The following is a 26,148-nucleotide window of genomic DNA, read 5'->3' as shown; positions in this document are numbered from 1 at the left end:
TCAGCAATTGTTGTTACCCGTGGCCGCCCAGACCGAGGTCGATCCGCCGTAGATCCAGTTCCTTGGAATCGCTGCTGTAGCCGATATAATGTCAAACATTTACAGCCAATTGCTCTTGACACGGCAGTCATACCCATGCCTGCTTGAATCATGCCAATTGCACGTTCCCGTAGTGCGGGCGTAAGACGGGTCATTTTGAAATGTTTTCTTGAAATTTTGTGAACTTACGACTGGATACAGTAACAGGTGTTGAACAACATCAAATTAAGTCGATATTTACTAACAGATTTCTCTGCACGTGCAAATTTTCCAAAATTAGAATTTAAAAACTGTTAAGAACTCACCTGTTGTACAGGTAAAAAATCAATAGGTATGGGACGTAGTTTTACCTAATTAACGCGTGTATCAAGTTTCATTTTTATATCTTTACTTTTTTTTTAAATTATCAAAAAAATAAAAGTGTATCCTTTCTTTTGTCGCTCAGTATATTTCAAACAATGTGGTTCTGATGTTTTTTTTAATTTAAATTTTAAAACCTTTTTAAATTTTTCATTAATTTATGTTTATAATACATGTATTAAAAAGAAGATGTGGTATGATTGCCAATGAGACAAATATTTACACGAGACCAAATGTCACAGAAATTTACAGCCTTAAATAATGAGCAAAGCCAATAGTGCATAGTCAGCTATAAAAGGCCTCAAAATGACATATGTGGTGTGAAACAATTCAAACGAAAAAACTAATGGCCTACTTTAATTCTATATTCCATGTTTGTTTTCATAATAATGAATTATAATAATTATGAAGGAATCAAATGATTTTAGACTTTCAGGCAAAAATAAGCAGTTGTATAAATTTTACTCTTATTATTCAAAAGTAAAGTAAACATTTGTTTACATAAACACCCTTTTATTTATTTGCAGAGAGAGAAAATATAGAAATGAGTGAGAGTGACCAAATGTTGAGGTTAAAATATCTACAGATAATACAGGATCAAAAACCTTATATGTAAGTTTGAATGATAATACAGGATCAAAAACCTTATATGTAAGTGTGAATGATAATACAGGATCAAAAACCTTATATGTAAGTTTGAATGATAATACAGGATCATAAACCTTTTATGTAAGTGTGAATGATAATACTGGATCAAAAATCTTTTATGTAAGTGTGAATGATAATACAGGATCATAAACCTTTTATGTAAGTGTGAATGATAATACTGGATCAAAAATCTTATATGTAAGTGTGAATGATAATACAGGATCATAAACCTTATATGTATGTTTGAATGATAATACTGGATCAAAAACCTTATATGTAAGTTTGAATGATAATACAGGATCAAAAACCTTTTATGTAAGTGTGAATGATAATACATGATCAAAAACCTTATATGTATGTTTGAATGATAATACAGGATCAAAAACCTTATATGTAAGTTTGAATGATAATACAGGATCAAAAACCTTTTATGTAAGTGTGAATGATAATGCAGGATCATAAACCTTATATGTAAGTTTGAATGATAATACAGGATCAAAAACCTTATATGTATGTTTGAATGATAATACAGGATCAAAAACCTTATATGTATGTTTGAATGATAATACTGGATCAAAAATCTTATATGTATGTTTGAATGATAATACAGGATCAAAAACCTTATATGTATGTTTGAATGATAATACAGGATCAAAAACCTTATATGTATGTTTGAATGATAATACAGGATCAAAAACCTTATATGTAAGTTTGAATGATAATACAGGATCAAAAACCTTATATGTATGTTTGAATGATAATACATGATCAAAAACCTTATATGTAAGTGTGAATGATAATACATGATCAAAAACCTTATATGTAAGTTTGAATGATAATACAGGATCAAAAATCTTATATGTATGTTTGAATGATAATACAGGATCAAAAACCTTATATGTAAGTGTGAATGATAATACATGATCAAAAACCTTATATGTAAGTTTGAATGATAATACAGGATCATAAACCTTTCATGTAAGATCAATGTTATGTATTATTACCATGGTTGACTATGTTTTCTCATGGTACCTATCTACTCTATCACCCCTTCAGCTATTCGTTATTTATATACATTTGTACTACAATATAGGAAGTTCTTAAGGTAATGAGTAAATGGATGCTCTTGCAAAATTTTTTGCAAAAAATCTAGAGCGTGATGAACTGCACACAAACATAAAAAAAAACACTATATATATATATATATAAAATTTGAAACTGAGTAACTGCTAATTCAAATAGGGTGTGCTTCTTTAGCTTTTTGAACAGCACCGTAATAAAATACTAGATGTATCTTCTATACATAACACAGACTCAGAGATGTACACAATAATGGCTGTGCAAAGGTTATGCAGATTAAGAGCTTGGGAAAATGTACAAATTAAAATGAAATAAATGCCACCAAATTCCCTTAATGCTTTTGGTGCATTAAAGTCATGACATCTTATGAATGAAAACACCAAAGCAGAATGCTTTTCCATTGCATTAATCCTCAAAATTCAGATAACTTTGCCTTAAAATTGAGTTTTCAGGAAGGTGTTGTTTTATTTACTATTCTATTGCAATATTTGCAAATTAATTGATCTCAAAAAGTCACTATGGCAGCTCCTTAGTTATGAAATGTCAACTGTGGATTTGAAGGTAGCTTACAAAAAAAAATGTAAAATTAAGGATGGCAAATTGAATTAAAAATTTACCATTTATTTAGACATTTTTATCCATTCATGGGAACTTATTTTCAGAGATAGCCAGACTACAGATGAGTCGCAAGGATCAGTTAGAGACAATAGCCAAGCTTCTGTTCTAGATATGCAGTTGTCAGAAGAAGGTAGCAACATGATACAATAATTTATTTTATTTTAGATTATTGAAAAAGGGGTTATGAGTTGATTGAATAATATATTGCATTTATTCTGAATTATAAGAATTTGGCAAAAAGATAATGTTTATACGCAAAATGTTCTCTAAGGCCAGGGTTTTTTAATTTGCCGGTTTACGGATTTTTCCCATGAAAAAGTCTGGTCGGTCAGTCAGAAAAAAAAAGAAAAAAAAAGTATCAGAAAAATATGCAAAAAAAATATATTTCACCTTTCTAACAATATGTTTGGTTTGCTATTTGATCATCATTTCTTATATATTAGTTTGATGAAATATTATTGCTCAGCTGCCATAAACATTGCATGACATTCGTCTAGTAATTTTCTGTGAAAAAAAGGGGGTTTGTGTCCATGGACAAAGATGAAATTAAATCGTCATTTCACAAACCTAGACCTAAATAAATTTCAGTAAACTTGGTCGTAATGATCTTCAAACACGAAAACTGATAAAGAAAAAAAAGAAAAAACGTCGTACGAAAAATAAGTTTCAACACACATGTCAAAAATGTAATAGACTCGTCCACTAGAAAAAGGAAACCGGGTTCATCAGTTATCATGCATTGCCGTTTTTTATATCCAAATGGACGATTTTTTTATTATCAATGACACAAGTCTGAAGAAAATTCCAAAAGATTTGTTTTAATTAAGTTCTTCAACTTGTCAGACGTCTTCCACGGTTGGACAAGTTCATTTTCCATTTTTCTATCTTACGGAATGATGACAAATACGGGAAACAAACTTAATTTGTAATGGGTTTTAAACACAGGTTTCGTTCCGCAAAATTATTTGCGCAAACGACATTTCAAGGTCAGTTATGATTGATTTGTGTATTTTTAGATACGTAAATTGGAAGTTTTAGTTTTCACAACAGAAGTGTTATCAATTCCATTAGTGTTTAATGCATTTCATTTTAAAAAAAAAGGATATTTTATTTATTTTTTAGAGATAATGTTTTTGTTGGGGTCGGCAGGAATAAAAAAGCATGAAAAGTTAATTTTATTTTTATTCTGCAAGTCGACAAAATCAGGTCGGCGGATCCATAAACCAACAAATTAAAAAATCCTGGCCTAAGTTTATATAATAAATACTATAAAATTTACATTTGACCTTTATTAATTTTGGGAAACATTGATAATAGTCTGAAACCTGATGTACCTATATACTCTACTACATTCCAAGTGAAAAGATATAGCTCCTATGATCTTGCTGCATTTGTTAAAATAGTACATTTAAGATTATTCCTCACATGAAGTTGAAAGACAATTGTGTCTTTTGACAGTTTCATGAATTTTTCAGCTCAACAGGGCCATTGTTAGTGTATGCCATCACTTGGTGTCCAATGTTGTCTGTTGTCATCCTCATCTGTCGAGACTGTCGTCGTCCATCGATGTTGAAAATTATTTCAAAAATCTTCTCCTGACACTACTGGACCAAAACCATCAAACTTTGACTGGATTTTTATAAGGGCTATTCCAGAAAAAAATGTATGGGGGGTTGGGGGGTTGGAAGGCAGTTTTTGTCAGCACCCGCCACCCAGACAATTGTAATTGAGAATTATAGTGCATTATAGTGTGAAAAGTTGCTCTGATACCCATCGCCCATGTATTATTAATACAATGTGCCTTCCAACCCCCCCCCCCATACATTTTTTTCTGGAATAGCCCTAAGATAAAATTTACATTAAACAGTCAGGATTCTACTTCATCCAAATTATCTCCACTTTATGCCAACTCATTTTTATAATCATCAAAAATGGAAGCCATTGTGGCAATGACACACTGTTAATTTAGAGCTCTAGAAAACTGATAAACTAGAGAATTATCAGTTTCCTTACATGCCAGTTGTATTTTAAATGTATCTAATACTGTGGATTAATTTTTGTTCGTCTTAAACCAATTTTCGTGGGTTTCGTGGGTACATGTGAACCACGAATTCAAATGTTCAACGAATAACATATTTTCAATAGGCTTTGTATAGAGAGATTGGCAAAACCAAAAAATCAAATATCCCCAAATATGGAAGTTTCAGCAATCCACGAAAAAAAATTGATACCCACAAAAAATAAATGAATCCACACTAGCTATTGAAAATCATTTAATGTACTTTTATGATTTGGTCAACTTGAAACTATTGTCTGATCGGTTGTCAGGATGAATTTTCAAAAGTTCAAAAATATTTAAAAAAATTCTAATTAAATATTTCATGAAAATGCAGACTATAAATGTTCAGAGGTTGAAGGCTTATAACCCTAGAAAACACACACACTAAAAAAATGAAAAAGCAGACAAAAAATCCTCAATTGATTAATGAAAATATATATTACCGTCATCATGGATAATATGCACAAATATCACAGAACCTACCCCATGGCAAAATAAATCTGTTTATTATACAATTATTATATAATTATTAAAAGACTATGTTATTTTATTTAAAGGTTTAGAAAGCTCCTCTTTGGATACAGTGATTGTCGAGGAAGATGAAATAATACCAGTTATTTCTGTAGATTCCATTAAAAGGGTTGTATCAATGAGTCAGAGTTTTTCTGCATCACAGCCATCACAAGGTAAATTGATTTTATAATTAGAATAATGCATCTCTCACCTGCTACATTCTGTATTTGTATGCCCCACCTAAATGATAGTTGAGGGGCAATATATTTTATGGTCTGTGCGTCTGTTCATTTGTCTGTCTGTCTATCACAAGGTCCAGCTTCAGGTTAAAGTTTTTGGTCAAGGTAGTTTTTGATGAAGTTGAAGTCCAATCAACTTGAAACTTAATACACATGTTCCTTATGGTATGATCTTTCTTATTCAGATGCCAAAATAGATTGTTTACCCGATTTTCATTGTCTACTGAACATAGAAAAATGATAGTGGGAGTGGGCCATCTGGACACATTCTTGTTATACGACCGCAAAAAAAAATTGTGCGTTTGTATAATGGTATGATGTCGTCATCTGCATCGGAAGACACATTGGTGTCCGGACAAATACTTTAGTTTAAGTGAATGGAAGCAATTAGGGACAAAAAAGGGGGGAAAACCAGGGTTTATCTGGTTAAAGGACAATTTAGAAAATTTTTAAGCAGTGAAGGGGAGGTAATCCAATTAAAATTTAAAGAGCACTGTTTTATATATGTTTGATTTCTTGAAAGTGTATTGCTCAATAGCAAAAAAAATAATTTTTAAGTTCATTAGACCACATTCATTCTGTGTCAGAAACCAATGATGTGTCAACTACTTAATCTCAATCCAAATTCAGAGCTATATCAAGCTTGAATGTTGTTTCCATACTTGTCCCAACTGTTCAGGGTTCGACCGCTGCGGTCGTATAAAGCTGCATCCTGCGGAGCATCTGGTTTTTCTTATCTTATCATTTGTCATTCCTATTCTTTACATTTTTGACGAGCCTGAATAACTTGTCTCCCTGTCTGAGACATGGGGATCCTGGATATTGGCATTGTTTTTGACACATTTAGGTCAGTCTGTGGTTAAGGTATATAGAATAACTTTGTCAAAACCTTATGGAATTTTATTGAAAGAAAAAGGTCTGGTAAGGGCTAATTTTGGCTTAATTTTCTTAGTATACCTGGGGTCTGTTGTTCAACTTGTCGTTAGGGCTAACACGTCGTTAAAATTTCTTAATCATTCGATTAAAATTAATCATTTGATGAAAGATTTTTATATGACCGCAAAAATTTTAATTTTTTGGTCGTATATTGCTATCACGTTGGCATCGTCGTCGTCATCGTCATCCGAATACTTTTAGTTTTCGCACTCTAACTTTAGTAAAAGTGAATAGAAATCAATGAAATTTTAGCACAAGGTTTATGACCACAAAAGGAAGGTTGGGATTGATTTTGGGAGTTTTGGTCCCAACATTTTATGAATTAGGGGCCAAAAAGGGCCCAAATAAGCATTTTCTTGGTCTCGCACTATAACTTTAGTTTAAGGTAACACGATACCGAATGGCATATCTCCCGATTTCCAAAAATTTTGGCATACGTGTACTTTGAATCGAGCTACATCGGAATATGTAATAAAAAATGGGGGTCACCATTTTTGTTTTTTTGTAATTTTCATAGGAAAATGTCAATTTTGGCGACAAATTTACTTAGGTATATAGGGGAAATGCCTTTTTTTCGGCTTACTTTTTTAGATTTTCGAATGGATGGCTATTTTCTTATATACGGAGAAATACAAAAAACTAACATAATATCCAGGATTGCATAGTGAATCCATACACGTATAGAAACTCATATGTCACCATCCTTGTTTTTGAAATAAATGGCTTCAAAGTTGATCAATAGGCCTAGAATTTGACCAAAAACGTGTGACGTTATGGTGTACGGAATATAACGTTATTCCTTCTCAGGGAAATGGAGAAAGAAATATGTGTCAGGATCTGAATGAGTATATTTTATTTTCATTTCCCCTGTTGACTGTCGTAAAGTTCCTAGTAATGCAATATAAAATTCTACTGAATCAGATATAATTTTATTTCGTCCTGCACATGGAATTTCACTCATATGAATTAATATTAAAATCGTCTGATTTTCATATCAAACGAGCATATACTTGCAACTTGCGTGAACAGGTTCCATGGGAATATCATAATAATAGTTCCGGAATTTTGTACACGTTAAATTCACGTAAATATTTGAAATAAAATTATTTAAATAATATCTTTGTTCTAAAATTTTATTAAAACCATAAAAAATACCATCAGATTTTTGTTAAGTTTATGTGAAAATTAAATGAAACATTTCACGTGAGATTCATCCAAATTACTGATTTTTAACTCCATCATATTAGACAATTAGACATCCCGTGATGCAGAAATATAGTATTTTAAAAAAATTGATTCATCTAACAGTTTTTTAATTGCTCGGTTTCATGGTTGTTTAACGTTCAGTGGCAAATAGTTCATGCATGTTCGGGACGGCACAATACAATTTTGAAGACAGTTGTTTATAAAAGACACATTTGATGCACCAGTCAAAAAAGATTAAACATTTGTAAACTGTTAACCCGAATAATTCAGTCGTTATATTCCATTTCATTTGTGAAAAATTATTTACATATCAAATCTTGAGATCATATATGCATTCTTTATATAAGTAAAACAACTGCGAAATTTAAAAGTTCCAGCTTGAAATTCAACCTGTATCAGATGTAAGCCGGAGTCTGTACTCTGTGTGCCTTCATATTTTATCAAAAATGCCTAATCCAGCAACCTGTCATGAAACAAAAAAGAAAATTCAGACGATATGCGCACCTATTATATGAGTAGTAACACCAGGTACATAGTTTTAAAGCTGAAGTATAACGACTGTAGTCCTAAACAATTAGCCGAATTAACCCTATATATACTAAGTGCGGGATTAACGGTCGAACGGACAAATGTTAAACAATATGATGATACGTGCTCTATAAGTAATTTGGTGACAATGCATATTTTTGAATATGCAGTTCATATAATGGTAATTTGGAGATCTGAAATGTAGTAGCAATGTAAGAAGGCTAGTATTTCCGTCATTTCGTCTTTGGTGGAAAGTTCATTAATTGGAAATTTAACCGCAATTCCTTATATTTCATTATGGTTTGAATTTTCTAGAAAAGAGCAAAAGTTTTAAGACTTAAACTAATATTTACCAAGAGACTGAAATGTTACTGTGACAATTATACTACACATACTGAAAATTTTCCAATGTTTACTAAAACTACAAATAAGAAGTGTATTTAGATACTATTCCAATTAGCATTAGTCACATTTTCTTGATGTCTTCAATGTGTTGATGTCGTATAATTAATGCCCAGCTGTTGCTATTTTATAAATTGCACATTTATCATTCTATCAGCCAACTTTTGTACAAATAACATGTACATGTACACATTTGTTTTTATTTGTACTTGTACTTTTACGAATAAAGTCTCATGTTACCCCACTTCCATAATGAGCAAGCGGTAACGTAGATATTTAGTTTTGCGTAACTTTTCAATTTTGGTCTTCCTCGCGGTTTGAGTTTAAACTTTGTCGAAATTTTTTGAAAAAATAGAGGCAATGATTCAAATTTTAACAACTAAAGTTCCAAGTGACGGGTGTAAATTGTAGGATTGATTGATTTGATTATTGGTTGGTTAACGTCAAGTGGAAAATATTTCGTGCATGTTTAGGACGAGAACAAGTTAACAATAAATACAATAGGTAGGTTTTGCAATAGAGGCAGGGCATCCGCGATGATGGTCGGGAAAATTTTAACTGACGCTATACATGTATATATATACTTGTTCTAAAAACTAATTTTAAGAAAGAAACTTTACGGGCCTTTTCCGAGGCCTAGTATGCGAGCAAAATGGCCCTAAGAGCCTAAAAGGTAACTTTGTTAATTTTCTTTCAGTCGTTTTGTCTCCCAACTTGTACATGTACATTATTTCCAACTCAAAACTGAATGAACACCGAATACCCATGCAAGCGTAAATTAACACGAATATAAAATCTAAATGATTTCAAGATCTTGCTTTTTAACAGTCTCTTGCCGTTTGAATAATAAAAAGTCAGTCGTTTGCATGTAAATTTCGAGAAAAAAATTATAACGGAATCAGGGAAGACGGAACCGGTCTGACTACAGCCAGCCCCAACTATCAACTTTGTAGACGCAAGCGGATACTCGGGGCTGGCTTCATTCAGACTGTAACGGAACCTGAATTTTGTTATTTTATTTCTGCCGAATCAAGTGCACTCACACCACATCTTCCTATATCTATACCAAGAATAAAAATAAAGAGACAAAACTGTGTCTGTTATGCATAAGAACATATATAGATAAAGCGTGCAGATGCTTAAATATCAAAGAAACAGAATATTCAAAAAGTAAAGTAATACTTTTTAAAGATTAATAATGAGCAGAATGATTGCCGGAAAATGATAAAACCATCTATGTCAAATAACCGCTACATATTGTATCAAAACTCTCGGCCCTCTGCATCTAGGGAAAGTTACCGTTAAAAATGTCACACAAAACTCGCTGCATTGGCTTATAAATATGTATGAACGTTATTCGATAACGTCAGAAACGACAACTCATGGCGTAACGTCATTCGGTATCGTGTTACCTTAAGTGAATAGAAATCTATGAAATTTTGACACAAGGTTTATGACCACAAAAGGAAGGTTGGGATTGATTTTGGGAGTTTTGGTTCCAACAGTTTAGGAATTAATGGCCAAAAAAGGGCCCAAATAAGCATTATTCTTGGTTTTCCACAATAACTTTAGTATAAGTAAATAGAAATCAATGAAATTTTAACACAAGGTTTAGGACCACAAAAGGAAGATTGGAATTGATTTTTGGAGTTGAGGTCACAACAGTTTATGAATTAGGGGCCAAAAAGGGGCCCAAATAAGCATTATTCTTGGTTTTTGCACCATAACTTTAGTATAAGTAAATAGAAATCTATGAAATTTAAACACAAGGTTTATGACCATAAAAGGAAGGTTGGGTTTGATTTTGGGAGTTTTGGTCGTAACAGTTTAGGAATAAGGGGCCCAAAGGGTCCAAAATTGAACTTTGTGTGATTTCATCAAAAATTGAATAATTGGGGTTCTTTGATATGCCGAATCTAACTATGTATGTAGATTTTTAATTTTTGGTCCCGTTTTCAAATTGGTCTACATTAAGGTCCAAAGGGTCCAAAATTAAACTAAGTTTGATTTTAACAAAAATTAAATTCTTGGGCTTATTTGATATGCTTTATCTAAATATGTACTTTGATTTTTGATTATGGGCCCAGTTTTCAAGTTGGTCCAAATCAGGATTCCATATCAAGTATTGTGCAATAGCAAGAAATTTTCAATTGCACAGTATTGCACAATAGCAAGAAATATCTAATTGCACAATATTGTGCAATAGCAATTAATTTTCAATTGGAGTTATCTTTCTTTGTATAGAATAGTAGTTGATAATATATATGTTGGAAATTTGCCAGACATGACTATAATGTCATTTTCTATTTTTTATTTGCCAATAACTTTGTGTAAATAACTTCATTGGAAAATTGCCAATATAAAATGTTGCTGATGAAGTTTTTTTTATTGTTTTATACAATAAACAATGTATATTCACTTTTACTACCAACCAATCTTTACCATTCAGTGATAACAAGCACTTTATTTTACATTTTAATATTTTATGATGTATTTAAAAGAGTAGTTATTGTTGCAAACTCCATTAGAAATTTGAATTGATATCAGTTTTGGAAAAAGGGAAACGGGGATGTGAAAAAGGGGGGGGGGGGGGGGGGGTTTAAATTTTTCTCATTTCAGATTTCATAAATAAAAAGAAAATTTCTTCAAACATTTTTTTGAGAGGATTAATATTCAACAGCATAGTGAATTGCTCAAAGGCAAAAAAAAACTTTTAAGTTCATTAGACCACATTCATTCTGTATCAGAAACCTATGCTGTGTCAACTATTTAATTTTAGATTTTAAAAAGTTTGAAGAAGAAATCTTTAATTGATTTGTAAAATCTTGACATTTGTTTTGTGTAAAAAAAAAACCATGTAATGTCAAAAATTTGATCACAATCCAAATTCAGAGCTGTATCACGCTTGAATGTTTTGTCCATACTTGCCCCAACTGTTCAGGGTTCGACCTCTGTGGTCGTATAAAGCTGCGCCCTGCGGAGCACCTGGTTGACATTTTTTAAGCACATTGTCTACTTCAGTCACTTCAATTAGTTAAATATAAAGTTTTTGTTTACAGCAAACAGTCAAGACAAGTCTTTAGCAGATATTTTAGCTTCATTAGCTGATGAAAACTGCAGTTCTTCATCACAGGAAATTGCACAACAAATAACTGCACTAGAGGAAAGAGATAGCATTCTTTTGGATAAATCTCAACCTATTAACGATGAAGATGATAAACAACAGGACGAGGAAACTTTAGAGATGACACAAGTGCTTTTTGATGATATGAATAAAAATGAAGACATAAGTAACCAACAAGAAGAGATAATAATACCTGAATCAAGGTGAGAACCATTGTTATTGCTATTTTATTAAATTTTATTTTGATCAATCTGATTTAATTTTTTGATGCTCCAATGATACAGTTGGAATATGGATTTTTATCAGGTGAAAGAGAATGCATTACATATCATGTAGTATATTCTGTGATGTAGCCAAGAAAAACAAGAGGGCACATACTGAAATGTCTAGTCTGCTTTATTGTCCATTGATTTTAATGTTCTATTTTAAGAAAAAACAGACCAAAACACTAAAGCTAATCATTGAGCAATGAACTGTGAAAAGGACAAATAAAACCTACCAAACTAACATGTACATTGTAAAATATTTCAATACACCAAATATAGTTGACCTATATTACAAACAGTATTAGAAAAACAGACTTAACTTAACCTCTGAACCATGAAAATTAAGTCAAGGTCAGATTACACCTACCATGAACATAAAAAAAATTTGGGCCCTGTTTTCAAATTAGTCCATATTAAGGTTTGAAGTGTTCAAAATTTAACTTTGCTTGATTTCAATTAGAATTTTTTTAATTTTTTTATATGCTGAATCTAACCATGTCATTAGATTACGGATATCAGACCATTCTAGGTAATAAAGCAAATGTCACATTTCAAAATTTTAAGATCTTTGACCACATTTATTTTATCTCAGAAACCTATGTTATGTAAAAAAAATATGATCACAAGCCAAATACAGACAGTATTGTGTCCAAATTTGCAAGAACTCTACAGGGTTAACCCTCTGCTGTTTTATCAGTAACACAGTTTATCATTAAAAGAGTTATAAAATATCTCATTAGTGTTCATTTATATTTTCAGATCTGTTGACTTTAATCTAGAAGGTTTAGATGACACTTGGAATATGTCACAGTTCTTACAAAAAGATGATGAAGATGAAACAGATGATGATATTCCACAATTTGATGGAGTGGGGGATGAACTAGGTAAATTGTCTGAAACACAAATACTCACATATAAATATGAGCATATATCTTTCACAATTTTTTTATGGCCCTGCAACGAAGTTGTCGGTGCAATATAGTTTCACCCTTGTCCGAAATTCCGTAATTCCGTAATTCTTTCATTCTTTCATTCCGCAACAAACCATTATACAGAGTTTTTTTCTAAACGCCTTCAGATATTGGGCTGAATTTTGGTATTTGAGTTAGTTTAAGTTTGGTTCCGCTCCGCTAATTTTTGCCGAAACTACAGGCTTTGCATTGACTTTGATAAATTGATGAAAATCACAGTTATAAGGACTTTTTCTAAACTCTTTCAGATATTGGGATGATTTTTGGCATGTGAGGTAACCAAGATGAGTTACAGATCAAGTTAAAGTTTCATTTTGCTCCGCTAATTTTTGCCTAAATTAAGGGTTTACAACTTTGAAAATTGTTGAAAATCACAGTTATACAGACTTTTTTTCTATACCCCTCCAGATTTCAAGATGATTTTTGATATGTGAGACGACCATCATGTTTGTGTCCACATGGGTTATTGAAATTGCAGATTTTTCAACTTTTTGAGACGGGGCCATTCGTGTCGCTTTGACACATCTAGTTTTAGTCATATATTGGTATCATCGTCGTCCGAAGACAGTTGGTTTCTGGACAATAACTCTAGTATAAGTAGATAGAAATCTATGAAATTTAAACACAAGGTTTATTACCACTTTAACTGTTGTAAATGAAACTCTTTGAGTCAAAGCTATTTTTCTTGTTGATAAATTTTATTGAGACAAACATGCAATATGTGTAAAACAGGTTTTTTGGAACCTCTATTAATACATTTGGGTAAATGTTGATGTAATTATGATTGAATGGGTTTTATTTATTTCAGGAAAAGAAACTGAAACTGAGAAAAATCATCAGAAACCATTTGTTTCTAACCAGATGCTTCTATCAAGAAATATTGAAAACAATTCGTACACACCATCTCTTGGATCAAATAGTCAAAACGAAAATGCAGACCAACTATCATCACAGTCTCAAAACGAAACCATTCCAGCTAAAGTTTCTTATAGGAAAAGATATAAGGAAGATAACTCTGTCAACTTAGGACACGGCTTTGATAATTTTGGTAACTTAGTTTCATCTCATCAAACTGGAAATGACATTCATAAAGGCAATGCTAATTTGCATTCAATTAACCAAATTAATTCATCCCATAGCAGACTTGGTAACAACGGCAATCATAGCAAAATATTGGACACATCAACACATGATAGTAACCATGGATGTAAACAATCACCAATACATAGTAGTCAGAACATAATGTCAACAAGTAGTCCGGGTATCAAATCACCCTTTAATGAAGACAATCAAGGAAGCTTCAAGTCCATCAATGCTCAGTTACCTTTGAGGATGACTCCTTCGCCAGAAAAAGATAACTTTACTGTGCATCATTATTCTCAGGATGGTTTACAAGGAAGCAAGGAAATAGGATCAGTTCAAGATCAGATGCTACAATCTGATAATAATTATCATAGAAATATGCCATCCTTGAATGATTTAATGCCTCAATCACATTTTCACATGTCAAATGTTAATCAGTATGACAGTATTAAAGGGCACTCATCATACAGGCAATTTCCTGCTACATCAAATGTGCGATCTGTTTCTCAGCCAGTTGTAAATAAATTATTACAGACTGGTTACCAGGTGAATTCTGGTTCTCAGCCAGTTGTGAATAACTCATTACAGACTGATTACCAGGTGAATTCTGGTTCTCAGAAAACTTTGCCAGGATCTCACTATAAACGAAACCAAAACAGGATTATCTCTTCAAGTTCAAATCACCAAATGCCTCATACACCATCATATAAAATTCCACAAGAGCAACAGCATATGCAAAAGTCTTCGGAAAATAATCTGTTTTCACCAGCGAATCTGCAAACTTTATTGTTACCTCAGTCATATCAACACGCTCAGTCTGGATCTATTGTGTCATCTCAAATCACCAAAGAACATTTGACAAATTGTAACAATCAAAATAATCAGTCTGATCAACAGTTTTCTCCAACAAATGCATTTTGTAATTTGCAAACTTCTCCAATGAATGAACTACACAATGTACACAACATACAGTATACATTGCCAATGTCCTCAAATGATCATTTTTACATGCAAAGTCATAGGAATTCAGTTGACAATTTCCATGAATATTCTCATAGAAAGATCAAACAGACATCTGTTGGGAATGTGTCATTGTCAAGCTTGACACACCAGCATAGTAGGAGTAATGTGTCATCATCAAACTTGACACACCAGCATAGTGGGAGTAATGTGTCATCGTCAAGCTTGACACACCAGCATAGTGGGAGTAATGTGTCATCGTCAAGCTTGAAACCCCAGCATAGTGGGAGTAATGTGTCATCGTCAAACTTGACACACCAGCATAGTGGGAGTAATGTGTCATCGTCAAGCTTGACACACCAGCATACTGGGCGTAATGTGTCATCGTCGAACTTGACACACCAGCATAGTGGGAGTAATGTGTCATCGTCAAACTTGACACACCGGCATAGTGGGCGTAATGTGTCATCATCAAACTTGACACACCAGCATAGTGGGCATAATGTGTCATCGTCAAGCTTGACACACCAGCATAGTGGGCGCAATGTGTCATCATCAAACTTGACAGACCAGCATAGTGGGAGTAATGGTTATCATTTTCAGGAAAAGAGTTTTCACCAGTTATTGACAGAAGATGAATATCTTTCAAAACAAGATAATTCAGAAGATGATATTTGTTTCCAAAATTCACAGCTGTCTGAAAACACTACGAATTATAAGTCAAAGCCATATACTAAATTGATTCCAAAGTGCCATCAATATACAGGACAGTCATCCAATCAACATTTATGTTTACCCAGTAATAGCAAAGCATTTGTTTGCGAACCCAGTAAATATAAAAGAATACATAATCATTCACATGTTGAGCAAAACAGGCAGCAGCTGAAAAATTTGACTGAATTTAATCAAACTTCATCTTTTCATCCAGTTGAAAGCAAAGATCAGTCAATCAATAGTTCTTTACAAAGATCTATTACAGAAGATTTGAAGAAAAAACAGGATATGTCAGTCATTCACCAAACTCACAAAGGGCCACATAACATTGGCTACATACATACACATTCAGGGATGCAACCTATGCAACAAAATCCAAAGGCAAAGGAGTTATCAAGGTCAACCAATATAAGACAAAAACTACAAAGAATTCCTTCAGCATCTACAATTATGCCTAGTATGCATGAAAATATAAAAAAATCAACTTCAATGAAAAATGAAGGTATAAGTTGTAAAATTTTTCCCTCTAAACACGAGCCATCTACTTTAGAAAGGTTATTATTGTATGGAAATGATGATACTAATATGGAAACCTCTTCCAATCAAAGTTTGGCAGACAATTCTACAGAAGTTTATGTACAGTCTACAAATGAAAGTACTGATCTGTTTCTCCATTCATCACAATCATCATCTTCTCAAAGAGCATTCTCTCAACCACAAACAAATTGTGAAAGCTCTGTTAAAACAAGTAAATCTAAAGGAAGTGACAGAAAAAATACTTTATCCAGTCTAGAGACTCTTGTGAAGAATGTTAATCAAGGATCAAGCTTTGGATATCAATATAAAAGTCCTGTACACAGTCAGGATTCGAATAATTTTGATCCCTTTTCTGTTTCTGACACAAATAGTGTATGTAATACCAGTGAATCTTCCAGTTACTCCTGGCAAAAATCACCAGCTCACAATAATGATACTGAATCATCAAGTGACTTTAGTCATCCTAAATTGTCTGGTCGGTATGATGGTAGCAAGTCAACTAATCAATTTTGTGTTCATAAATCACCTAGCCAGTTTGGGAGTAAGCCACCTAATCATGTTGGACTAGGAAGGAGTTTATCATATAGTGGATCTTTACATTATGACAATTTTAACTCTACAAATACATTAAAAGAGCAAAATAAGATGTATTTACATGAACAAAATCAACATCCATTGGATTTAAACCACACATGGTCAGAATCTAGTAAAAATGTCAAAAAACAAAAAGCAGCTATTAAGAGGTCACATAGTTTCACATTTGAGAAAAAGGTACAACAGGGGACAAGAACAAATTCAATTCAGCAAATGAAACCGCAATTTGGTGTGAAATCCAAGAAACCACTTACACCCAATCGGGCTTACTCATTTGTATTTCATCTTCCAACACCTTTTTACAAAAAACTTAAGTTTAAAGATGAGAAGCCACTGAAGCATGACATCAGTGTTGTAAGAATGCACCCTATGGATGCACGAAGATACAGTCTGTTGAAAATCGGCAGAGGAATTGTTAAAGTTAAAAAACTGTCACAAACAGACATTGATCAATCTGGTATTACTTTAAAAGCCTCATTGGAAGAGCTGTTAAAAATAGCTGAAAACAACCAAAAACATAGAAGTGGTTTCTACCAAAAATGTGTTCAAAATTATAGATTGAAATCACCTTATGATATAAAAACTCAGGATGTTAAATTTGTGAATGAGATAAATGTTTCCAATAAAAAAGAAAACTTGATTTCAAAGAAACATAAATCTTTGGCTAATATGACAAATGTTTATCGTGAACCAATGATTGCTCCTCCTGCAGAGACTTTAGCTGCATCCTCCAAGCATTGCCATAGTATTCAAAAAGTAACACTGACGTCAATTATTGAAAATGCTTTGATAACAACCATTAGTAAAGAAAATGAGGAAGAAAATACCATAAATCTACCTCACACTGGTACAGGTTCTTCTGATCATTGGAAAGAAAATGATCAACAATCAATGCAATATCTCATGTCACATAGTTTCAAAAACAATGGAAATTATAATAAAAATGTGTCACATGATGAAATAAAAGATACTTCCCTAAACCAGAGTCATCAAGTAATTTTAAATTTTGAAGAAAAGGAGCTTGTTGATCGTTCAGGATTAGATAAGCTGATGTTGTACAATAACTGTAGTCCTGTTGGTCAAAACCTTTCATCAGGAAAATGTGATTCAAGCTTGCTGGAAACAAATCTCTCAAGAAATGATAGTCAATTATGTGAGAACTCAGTAAAGAAATTTTCAAAAAATAGTAATTGTTTGGCTTCTGTGAATTATATCTCAGGGAATTTAAGTGCAAATATGATGTTTCCAACTCATAGCCTTTTAATTACAAATGAAAACTCTGAAAAAAAGAAAATTGATTCAAGTAAAGGTTGTATAGCAACAAATGTAGCTTTAAACAATTGTTGTCATGACGATAAGAAGAATTCAATGTTATGCAGCAAACGCAGCATGAATAAAATGCTGACAAGTCCTACTGCTGTCACTGATTCTGAAATAGGTGATACATGTATAATCTTGAAAGATGAAAGTTTGACTGATGCATCAGATCACTTATTGACACCCAATATTAGTAAGCCAAGGACACCAGTGGCAGGCTGTAGTCCAATTAGTCAACAAAATATTGATGGTGAAATTCTTAATTTTAAAGGCGATTTTGAGAAAGCAAATAAAGATTTTAATCATTATGATGCAAATACAGGAATAACTAGTGGCAGTGCAAACACAAAAACTGATAAAAGTATAATAGCAGGTTTTGTAGAAAATAAAGAATTTGTTGCATCAGAAAAATGTCTTGACCAGAATTCCTTGAAATGTTTGAATCCTTTCACAAAACATGGAAATGGTTATAAAAAACGAAAACTACTTGAAAATTTAACTGTTACATATGGACCTGCAAAATGGAAGAAAACGGTAAAAAGTCAGGAATTATCCAATGTTTCTTCAGAATCGTCAAATGATGACTCTCTCCATCATTTTGACTTTTTTTCCCTTGAAAAAGAAAATGGTGTACAGAGCTCTGAACAGAAGAGGTCGTGTGGTTATCACCAAGGTTTAACAATTGATTGCATTGGAAAACCTTACCCAACATGCAAGAGGAAATCTTCACTTAGTATGAACCGTAAGCTTCAAGTTGCCTTTCTGGGTAAGAGGGCAAAAAGAAAAAAACAGGTGAAACATGCAAGTAAAAATAGTAAAATACAAAAATCAATATTGGGACTATCACTCCTTCATGAAGCCACATTGGCTAATTTAACAGAGTCAAAATCATCAAATGAAGTTGATCTTGCAGAAACTGATTCCGAGTTCGAAGATGTCCTTTCAAAAATGGCTCTCTATTCCTCCCCAGAAACTGACAGTTTAGATAGTTTGCCTCCTCAACCATTTTCTCCTGAAGGATTATCTCATAATCTTCAAAGTTTATCAAGTTCTGAATATTTTAATAAAAAGGAATTTTCTAACTTGGAAATGGAAACATCAAAACTAGGTTATATGTGTGATATTGACAATTCAGAGAGATTGTTGAACCGAAGTTGTAACACTGATGGATTTTCAAATTGTGATGACCAACATTTTTCAAAAACTGACTGTTGTAAGAAAGCTGTGGTGAAGCTCAATCGTTTGTCAGAATACGAAATTGAAAAGTACAAGAAGGAAAAGCAAAATATTGAAACGGAACAGGAAAATTCAACACCAGATTTAGAGCCGAAAACTATCTCACAATATCCAAAATATGGTTCATGTAGAAATGAAAAAAATCATACAGAGAAATCACACATAAATCCAACAGAAGTTTCATCTTGTTATTCAAAATATAGTGACCTTGACAGCCTTAGTGAGCCAACTCTCAGCATAACAGCAGACAAGATTACTAATGAGCAGTTATTAAAGTCTTGTGAAACTCAGGTTGGAGTTAAAACTATGGAGATTTCTATGTCAAAACTTGTAACAAATGATAAAGTCAATATTAATCCAGTATATTTGAAGGGAACTGAATCCCTGCCAGCTAAGGATGATGTTTGTGAGCTTGTTCAACATAACTTGATTCGTACAAGTGATTACAAAGTTTTTACATCTAAGTTATTACCTCCATCTAAAAAATATGTGACTGATACAGCCTTAAAACTGAACTTGAATCAGGCAAACAACCAAAACGCATTTTGTAGTAATCCTGATGATATTCCAGAAAAACCGAAGTAAGTCAATGTTAATATAGATTATTAGCTTATATTGACAGAATAGACCGTGTGAGCTATTGCAATCATTTTTAAGAATAAACAATCAACATAAATCTGTTAACTTTTTACGTTTACATTGTTGGTCACTGGATACTTCATACTTTGTATATAGATGCCTTATGTGACAAAGTTTCTGTTAGCCATATGTACATTGTCCTTGACCTCATTTTTATGGTTCAGTGACTACCGGTACTTGAAAAAAAAAAGTTAAGATTTTTTTGTAATGTTAATTTTTCTCTTATAATGTGTAATATGATAACTTTATTTGGGATGTGCATATCTTGCAAGGTCCTCGTCCCTGTCAGAAAGTTTTCACTTGAACAAGATTAAGTTTTGGTGGTCAAGTCCATATCTCAGATATTATAAGCAATAAGTCTAGTATATTTGGTGTATGGAAGGATTGTAAGGTGTACTTATCCAAATGGTAGATGTCACCTGACCTTGACCTCATTTTCATGGTTCACTATGTGGTTATAGTGAGGTTTTTGTTGAAGCTGAGACTTAGGGATAGTGATCTAGCAGCCTATGGGGGCTACTACCATGGCGGCGTGAGCTAACTTCTAAAAAACTTTATATTTTAGAAGTGGAAGACGTGGATGCTTCATACTTTGTATATAGATGCCTTATATAATGAAGTTTCAGTCTGTCACACGACAATTGTCCTTGACTTCATTTTCATGGTTCAGTGACTACTTGAAAAAAAGATTTTTATGCCCCACCTACGATAGTAGAGGGGCATTATGTTTTCTGGTCTGTGGCTCTGTTCGTCAGTCCGTCCTGCTTCAGGTTAAAGTTTTTGGTCAAGGTAGTTTTTGATGAAGTTGAAGTCCAATCAACTTGAAACTTAGTACACTTGTTGATTATGATATGATCTTTCTAATTTTAAAGCCAAATTAGACTTTTGACCCCAATTTCACGGTCTAATGAACATAGAAAATGAAAGTGGAAGTTTCAGGTTAAAGTCTTTGGTCATGGTAGTTTTTGATGAAGTTTAAGTCCAAACAACTTGAAACTTAGTACACATATTCCCTATGGTATGATCTTTCTAATTTTAATGCCAAATTAGATTTTTTACCCAATTTTACGGTCCATTAAACATGAAAAATGATAGTGCGAGTGGGGCATCCGTGTACTTAGGACACATTCTTGTTTGTAATGTTAATTTCTTTCTTATTATGAGTAGTAGGATAATTATATTTGGTATGTGCATAGCAAGGTCATCATGCCCGTCAGACAGTTTTCACTTGACCTCAACCTCATTTCATGGATCAGTGAACAAGGTTAAGTTTTGGTGGTCAAGTCTATATCTTAGCTGATACTCTTAAGCAATAGGTCTGGTATATATTGTGTATGGAAGCATTGTTAGATGTAAATGTCCAACTGGCAGGTGTCATCTGACCTTGACCTCATTTTCATCAGTTTAGTGGCTATAGTTAAGTTTTTGTGTTCTGTTCTTCTGTTACTGTATGCAATACATCTTCTATGTTTGGTCTATAGAATGATTGTAAGGTGATGTACATGTCCAATTGTCATGTGTCATTTGACCTTAACCTCATTTTCATGTTCAGTGGTCAAAGTTCTCAAGTCTGTTTTTGAGTTTTGGTCTTTTTAAGGGCCAAGTGAGCTTTTCTTATCACTTGGCGTCCATCGTTCGTTGTCTGTTGTCCATTGTCGTCTGTCATCAACCATCGTGGTTAACTTTTACAAAAATCTTCTCTGAAACTACTAGGCCAAATTTAACCAAACTTGGCCACAATCATCATTAAGGTATCTAGTTAAAAAAATGTGTCTGGTGACATGGCCAACCAACCAACCAAGATGGCCAACATGGCTAAAAATAGTACATAGGGTAAAATGCAGTTTTTAACCGGATTTTTGTGTACAGCGGGCGGCAATCAAATGTTGTCCGTGCATTTACTCATGAACCGTTCAATCAAAGATTTTAAAATTTTAATATGATGTTACTGACAACAAAATGAAGGTCAAGTTTAATAATGACGATTTTTTCACTTTTACCGTTCAGGAGTTATGGTTCTTGAAAGATTGAAAAATTGTGTTTCCAGTCATGTCCGTGCATTTACACATGAACTGTTCAACCAAAGCTTCCCAAATTTTAATATGTTGTTACTGATGACAAAATGGAGGTCAAGTTTAATAATGACGATTTTCACTTTTACCGTTCAGGAGTTATGGTTCTTTGAGAGATTGAAAAATGGCGTTTCCAGTCGTGTCCATGCATTTACTCATGAACTGTTCAACCAAAGCTTTTCAAATTTTAATATGTTGTTACTGATGACAAAATGGAGGTCAAGTTCAATAATGACGATTTTCACTTTTACCGTTCAGGAGTTATGGTTCTTGAGAGATTGAAAAATGGCGTTTCCAGTCGTGTCCATGCATTTACTCATGAATTGTTCAACCAAAGCTTTTCAAATTTTAATATGTTGTTACTGATGACAAAATGGAGGTCAAGTTCAATAATGACGATTTTCACTTTTACCGTTCAGGAGTTGTGGTTCTTGAGAGATTGAAAAATGGTGTTTCCAATCGTGTCCGTGCATTTACTCATGAACTGTTCAACCAAAGCTTTTCAAATTTAAATATGTTGTTACTGATGACAAAATGGAGGTCAAGTTCAATAATGTTGATTTTGACTTTTACCGTTCAGGAGTTATGGTCCTTGAAAGATCGAAAATGGCGTTTCCATTCATGCTGTTGCATTTACTCATGAACTATTTAACCCAAGCTTTTCAAAGTTTAATATGTTGATAATATGACAAAATGGAGGTCAAATTTGATATTGATGATTTTCACTTTCACTGTTCATCACTTATTGCCGGGACACAAATTAATGTTAATAAATCCGGTTTGCTGTCGTTGTGACAGCCTCTTGTTGGCTCATATCTCAGAAACCAAATCATATAGAGCAAATCTGATGGGATAAATTTGTTTGTTAGGTCAAGGTCTATCTGCCCTAAAATTATCAGACCAATCAGGCAACCGGTTGTTGGGTTTATGTCCCTGAATTGGTAATTTTAACAAAATTTTGTAGCTTTTGTTTATGATCTTGAATATTATTATAGATAGAGATAAACCTTAAACAGCAATAATGTAAAGCATAGTAAGACCTACAAATAAGTCAACATGATCAAAATGGTCAATTGACCCCTTAAGGAGTTATTGTCCTTTACAGTCAATTTTTAACAATTTTCATAAATTTTGCTACTGGCACAAGTTCATTATAGATGGAGATAACTGTAAGTAGCAAGAATGTTCAGTAAAGTAAGATCTACAAACACATCACCATCTCACTAAAACACAATTTTGTCATGAATTCATCTGTGTCCTTCGTTTATGATATGCACATAGACCAAGGTGAGCGACACAGGCTCTTTAGAGCCTCTAGTTCTAATACTTTTAGCAATAGGTTAACTATGTTTTTTGTATGGAAGGATTGTAAGCTGTAAATGTCTGCCTGGCATGGTTCATCTGACCTCAACCTTATTTGCATGGTTTATTGGTCAATGTTCTGTTTCTTAGAAATTATAAGCAATAGGTCAACTATATTTAGTTTATTGAATCATCAGATTGAAAGGTGTACACATATAATATCACATTTGGTTTGTATGACCTTTAGCTCATTTTTATTGATCATGGTAAGTTTATGTGAAAGCTTTATATTCAGGACTATCAACATAATATCCATGTTTCGTAAAGAAGGCGACATTTCAGCATGTGCACTCTTGTTTCATCATGCTTGAAGATATTGACTTGATATTTGTTATATAGTTTACACCATGACAAGTTAAAGATCCAGTAAATTATTTGTTCAAGTACAATGAATTTTTAATCGGTAGGGGACTGTATTGCCATGCTATTCTCAGATGCTTGTTAACCTTCTGACATCTATTGCTAAGCTTATTACAACTAATAAACAAATCATGTTCTCCCAGACCAAAGTACCAATCAATATAAATCCATTGGTTCTATAGTGTAAATATGTCATTAACAGTGCCAATAAACATGCAAGACCCTGAGCAAGGCCATAATATAGTACATGTATCAACATTATGCAGGACCATAAGTTTTCATAGTGTATAGCATTACAATTCTATGACAATATTATAACGATTCAAATGAGAAAAACAGCTATATTATATAATGGTAAACCAATAAAAAAAATATATAGTATATACCAACAGCAATATAAAACAGGAACAAACACTGCTTTTTCTTGGAAAACACATACAGAATGTGGTGGGGTCAAACATGTTATTTGTTTATAGGGTAACTGTTTTACATGTCCTTCTGTTAGCTAGCATCTATAGTTACATTGCTATCAGTGCATATTGCAGTTTGATGAATATTTTGCGGTCTTTGACCCTACCACATGACTAAGAGATAATAAGCAACTTTCAATGTTAAGTTTTTGACTTCAGTCATTCTGAAAAGAATTACTTTTGACAGATCAACTATATTTTGTATAAAGTTGCATTACTATCAGACTATCTCAGTTTAAGGTCCTGCCGAAAAGATCACGTTCCAGAGACTTAGAATTAATAAGCAATTTTGCTGTCCTTCAGATTGTCTTTTTGGGAATTGTATGGGGACAGGAAATAATATCTATGTGTCTATAGTTGATTTATTAGTTTTTATTAATTTTGGAATAGCTGTCAGTAGCAGTGAGTATTCCCAGATTGTTACTTTAATCTCTTTTTCAGCCTTCTAAGGCCCAAAGTGCCCCATGCGAGATTATGCCATCACTTGGCATCCGTCGTAGTCATCCGTTGTCATTGTCTGTCATTGTTTTAAACTTTTAAAGAATCTTCTCCTCTCAAACTACTGGGTTAAATATGATGAATTTTCCCCCCTTTTAAATTTAAAATTCTAAGTTTTTTTTCTTTCTTTTTTTTCTACAATAGTAAAATGATCTCTTGGCTGAAGAGAATATTCATTTGGAGGGTTGTTCCCAACCTAACAATGTATTTAAAGTTAATACAATTACAGGTCATAGTACGGCCTTCAACACGGGGCTTTGGCCCAGACCAAACAGCAAGCTGTAAATGACCCCAAAATTACTAATATAAAACAATTCAAATAGGAAAACCAACAATCTAATCTATAGTTGTCTGAACACCAATTAAAAATCCCTACCTGTGCAACCAAACTTTGCAATTTTCACAGTTTTCTAAATATTTTTATCTTAGGCCATAGTTATTATATTTTTAGTTTTACGAAATTTTTTGACAAAACCAATGGGTAGGAGGACGAAAAAAAAAAAAACTGCTGCTGCTGATTTTTTTTTTAATACCAACTGTCAATATCAAATTTTTTTTTTTTTATTTCACCAGGAGATTTTCTACTAGTGTAACAACTATTTTTTTTTTCTTGACAAGGTTTGAATTGAAAATCAATGTGCAACAACTTACTAAATCACCAAGAGCATAAATTTAGATTCTTTCATCTGGGTCGGAGGAGAAAAAAAAATAAAAATCAACATTTTTAATTTTATTTTTTTTCCTATTTGGCAAAAATTAGGGTAGGAGGGTTCGTAAAACTAAAAATAAAAAAACTACGGCCTTAAGTATAACTTCATAGAAACCAGGTATATTCTGAATTGTACATGTATAAGCTTTCTACATGCCAATTTTCAATATACCTTTAAAGCCTTCCAAGAAAAAACTGACCTTTGACAGAGGTACTCCAAAAATAACCCCTGGTTTCTGGAAATCTTCAATTAGTATACTATGGAGCCCATTAATCCTCAATTTTTAATGCAAACTAATAGACAAGTAAATTTTGGCTCAAAATGGCCTAAATACATTTCTCTTTCACCAAAAGTTTGATTTCTGCAAATTTGTTGGTTAGTTGTAAGTAAACAAGGACATCATAAGCACTATTTTGTGTCAGAGTAGGGCTACTTTTAGATACGTTCTAAATTGGAGGGAGTAATTGGTGGTCTGACACCTTTATACGAATGGAGAAATATCTATGAACCACACCAAAAAAAAGTAAATTCACAAAAACCTAGAGAAAAATTCAAAACAGAAAGTCCCTAATCAAATGGCAAAATCAAATGATAAACACATCAAACG

The 26,148-nt window shown here is 32.9% G+C and overlaps 1 protein-coding gene across 4 annotated transcripts in view; it reads left to right on the top strand.

Moving 5' to 3' along the window:
- LOC139492244 (DNA polymerase zeta catalytic subunit-like) overlaps nt 1-26,148 on the top strand; it is an 86,565-nt gene that overhangs the window by 19,970 nt on the left and 40,447 nt on the right. For 3 of the 4 annotated variants that reach the window (XM_071280436.1, XM_071280437.1, XM_071280438.1), the window contains 6 exons: nt 927-1,011; nt 2,790-2,875; nt 5,362-5,490; nt 11,688-11,955; nt 12,778-12,902; nt 13,798-20,011. In XM_071280436.1, the coding sequence (XP_071136537.1) occupies nt 927-1,011; nt 2,790-2,875; nt 5,362-5,490; nt 11,688-11,955; nt 12,778-12,902; nt 13,798-20,011 (6,907 nt within the window). Of the gene's footprint in view, nt 1-926; nt 1,012-1,903; nt 1,948-2,789; nt 2,876-5,361; nt 5,491-11,687; nt 11,956-12,777; nt 12,903-13,797; nt 20,012-26,148 lie in introns of those variants that run through there. The other variant, XM_071280439.1, reaches the window with a different exon arrangement.

The sequence above is a fragment of the Mytilus edulis genome, chromosome 10 (assembly GCF_963676685.1).
Source record: "Mytilus edulis chromosome 10, xbMytEdul2.2, whole genome shotgun sequence".
Lineage (NCBI taxonomy): Eukaryota > Metazoa > Mollusca > Bivalvia > Mytilida > Mytilidae > Mytilus > Mytilus edulis.
The sequence above is the reverse complement of the archived record's forward strand: the minus strand, read 5'-3'. Positions and strand labels throughout refer to the sequence as shown.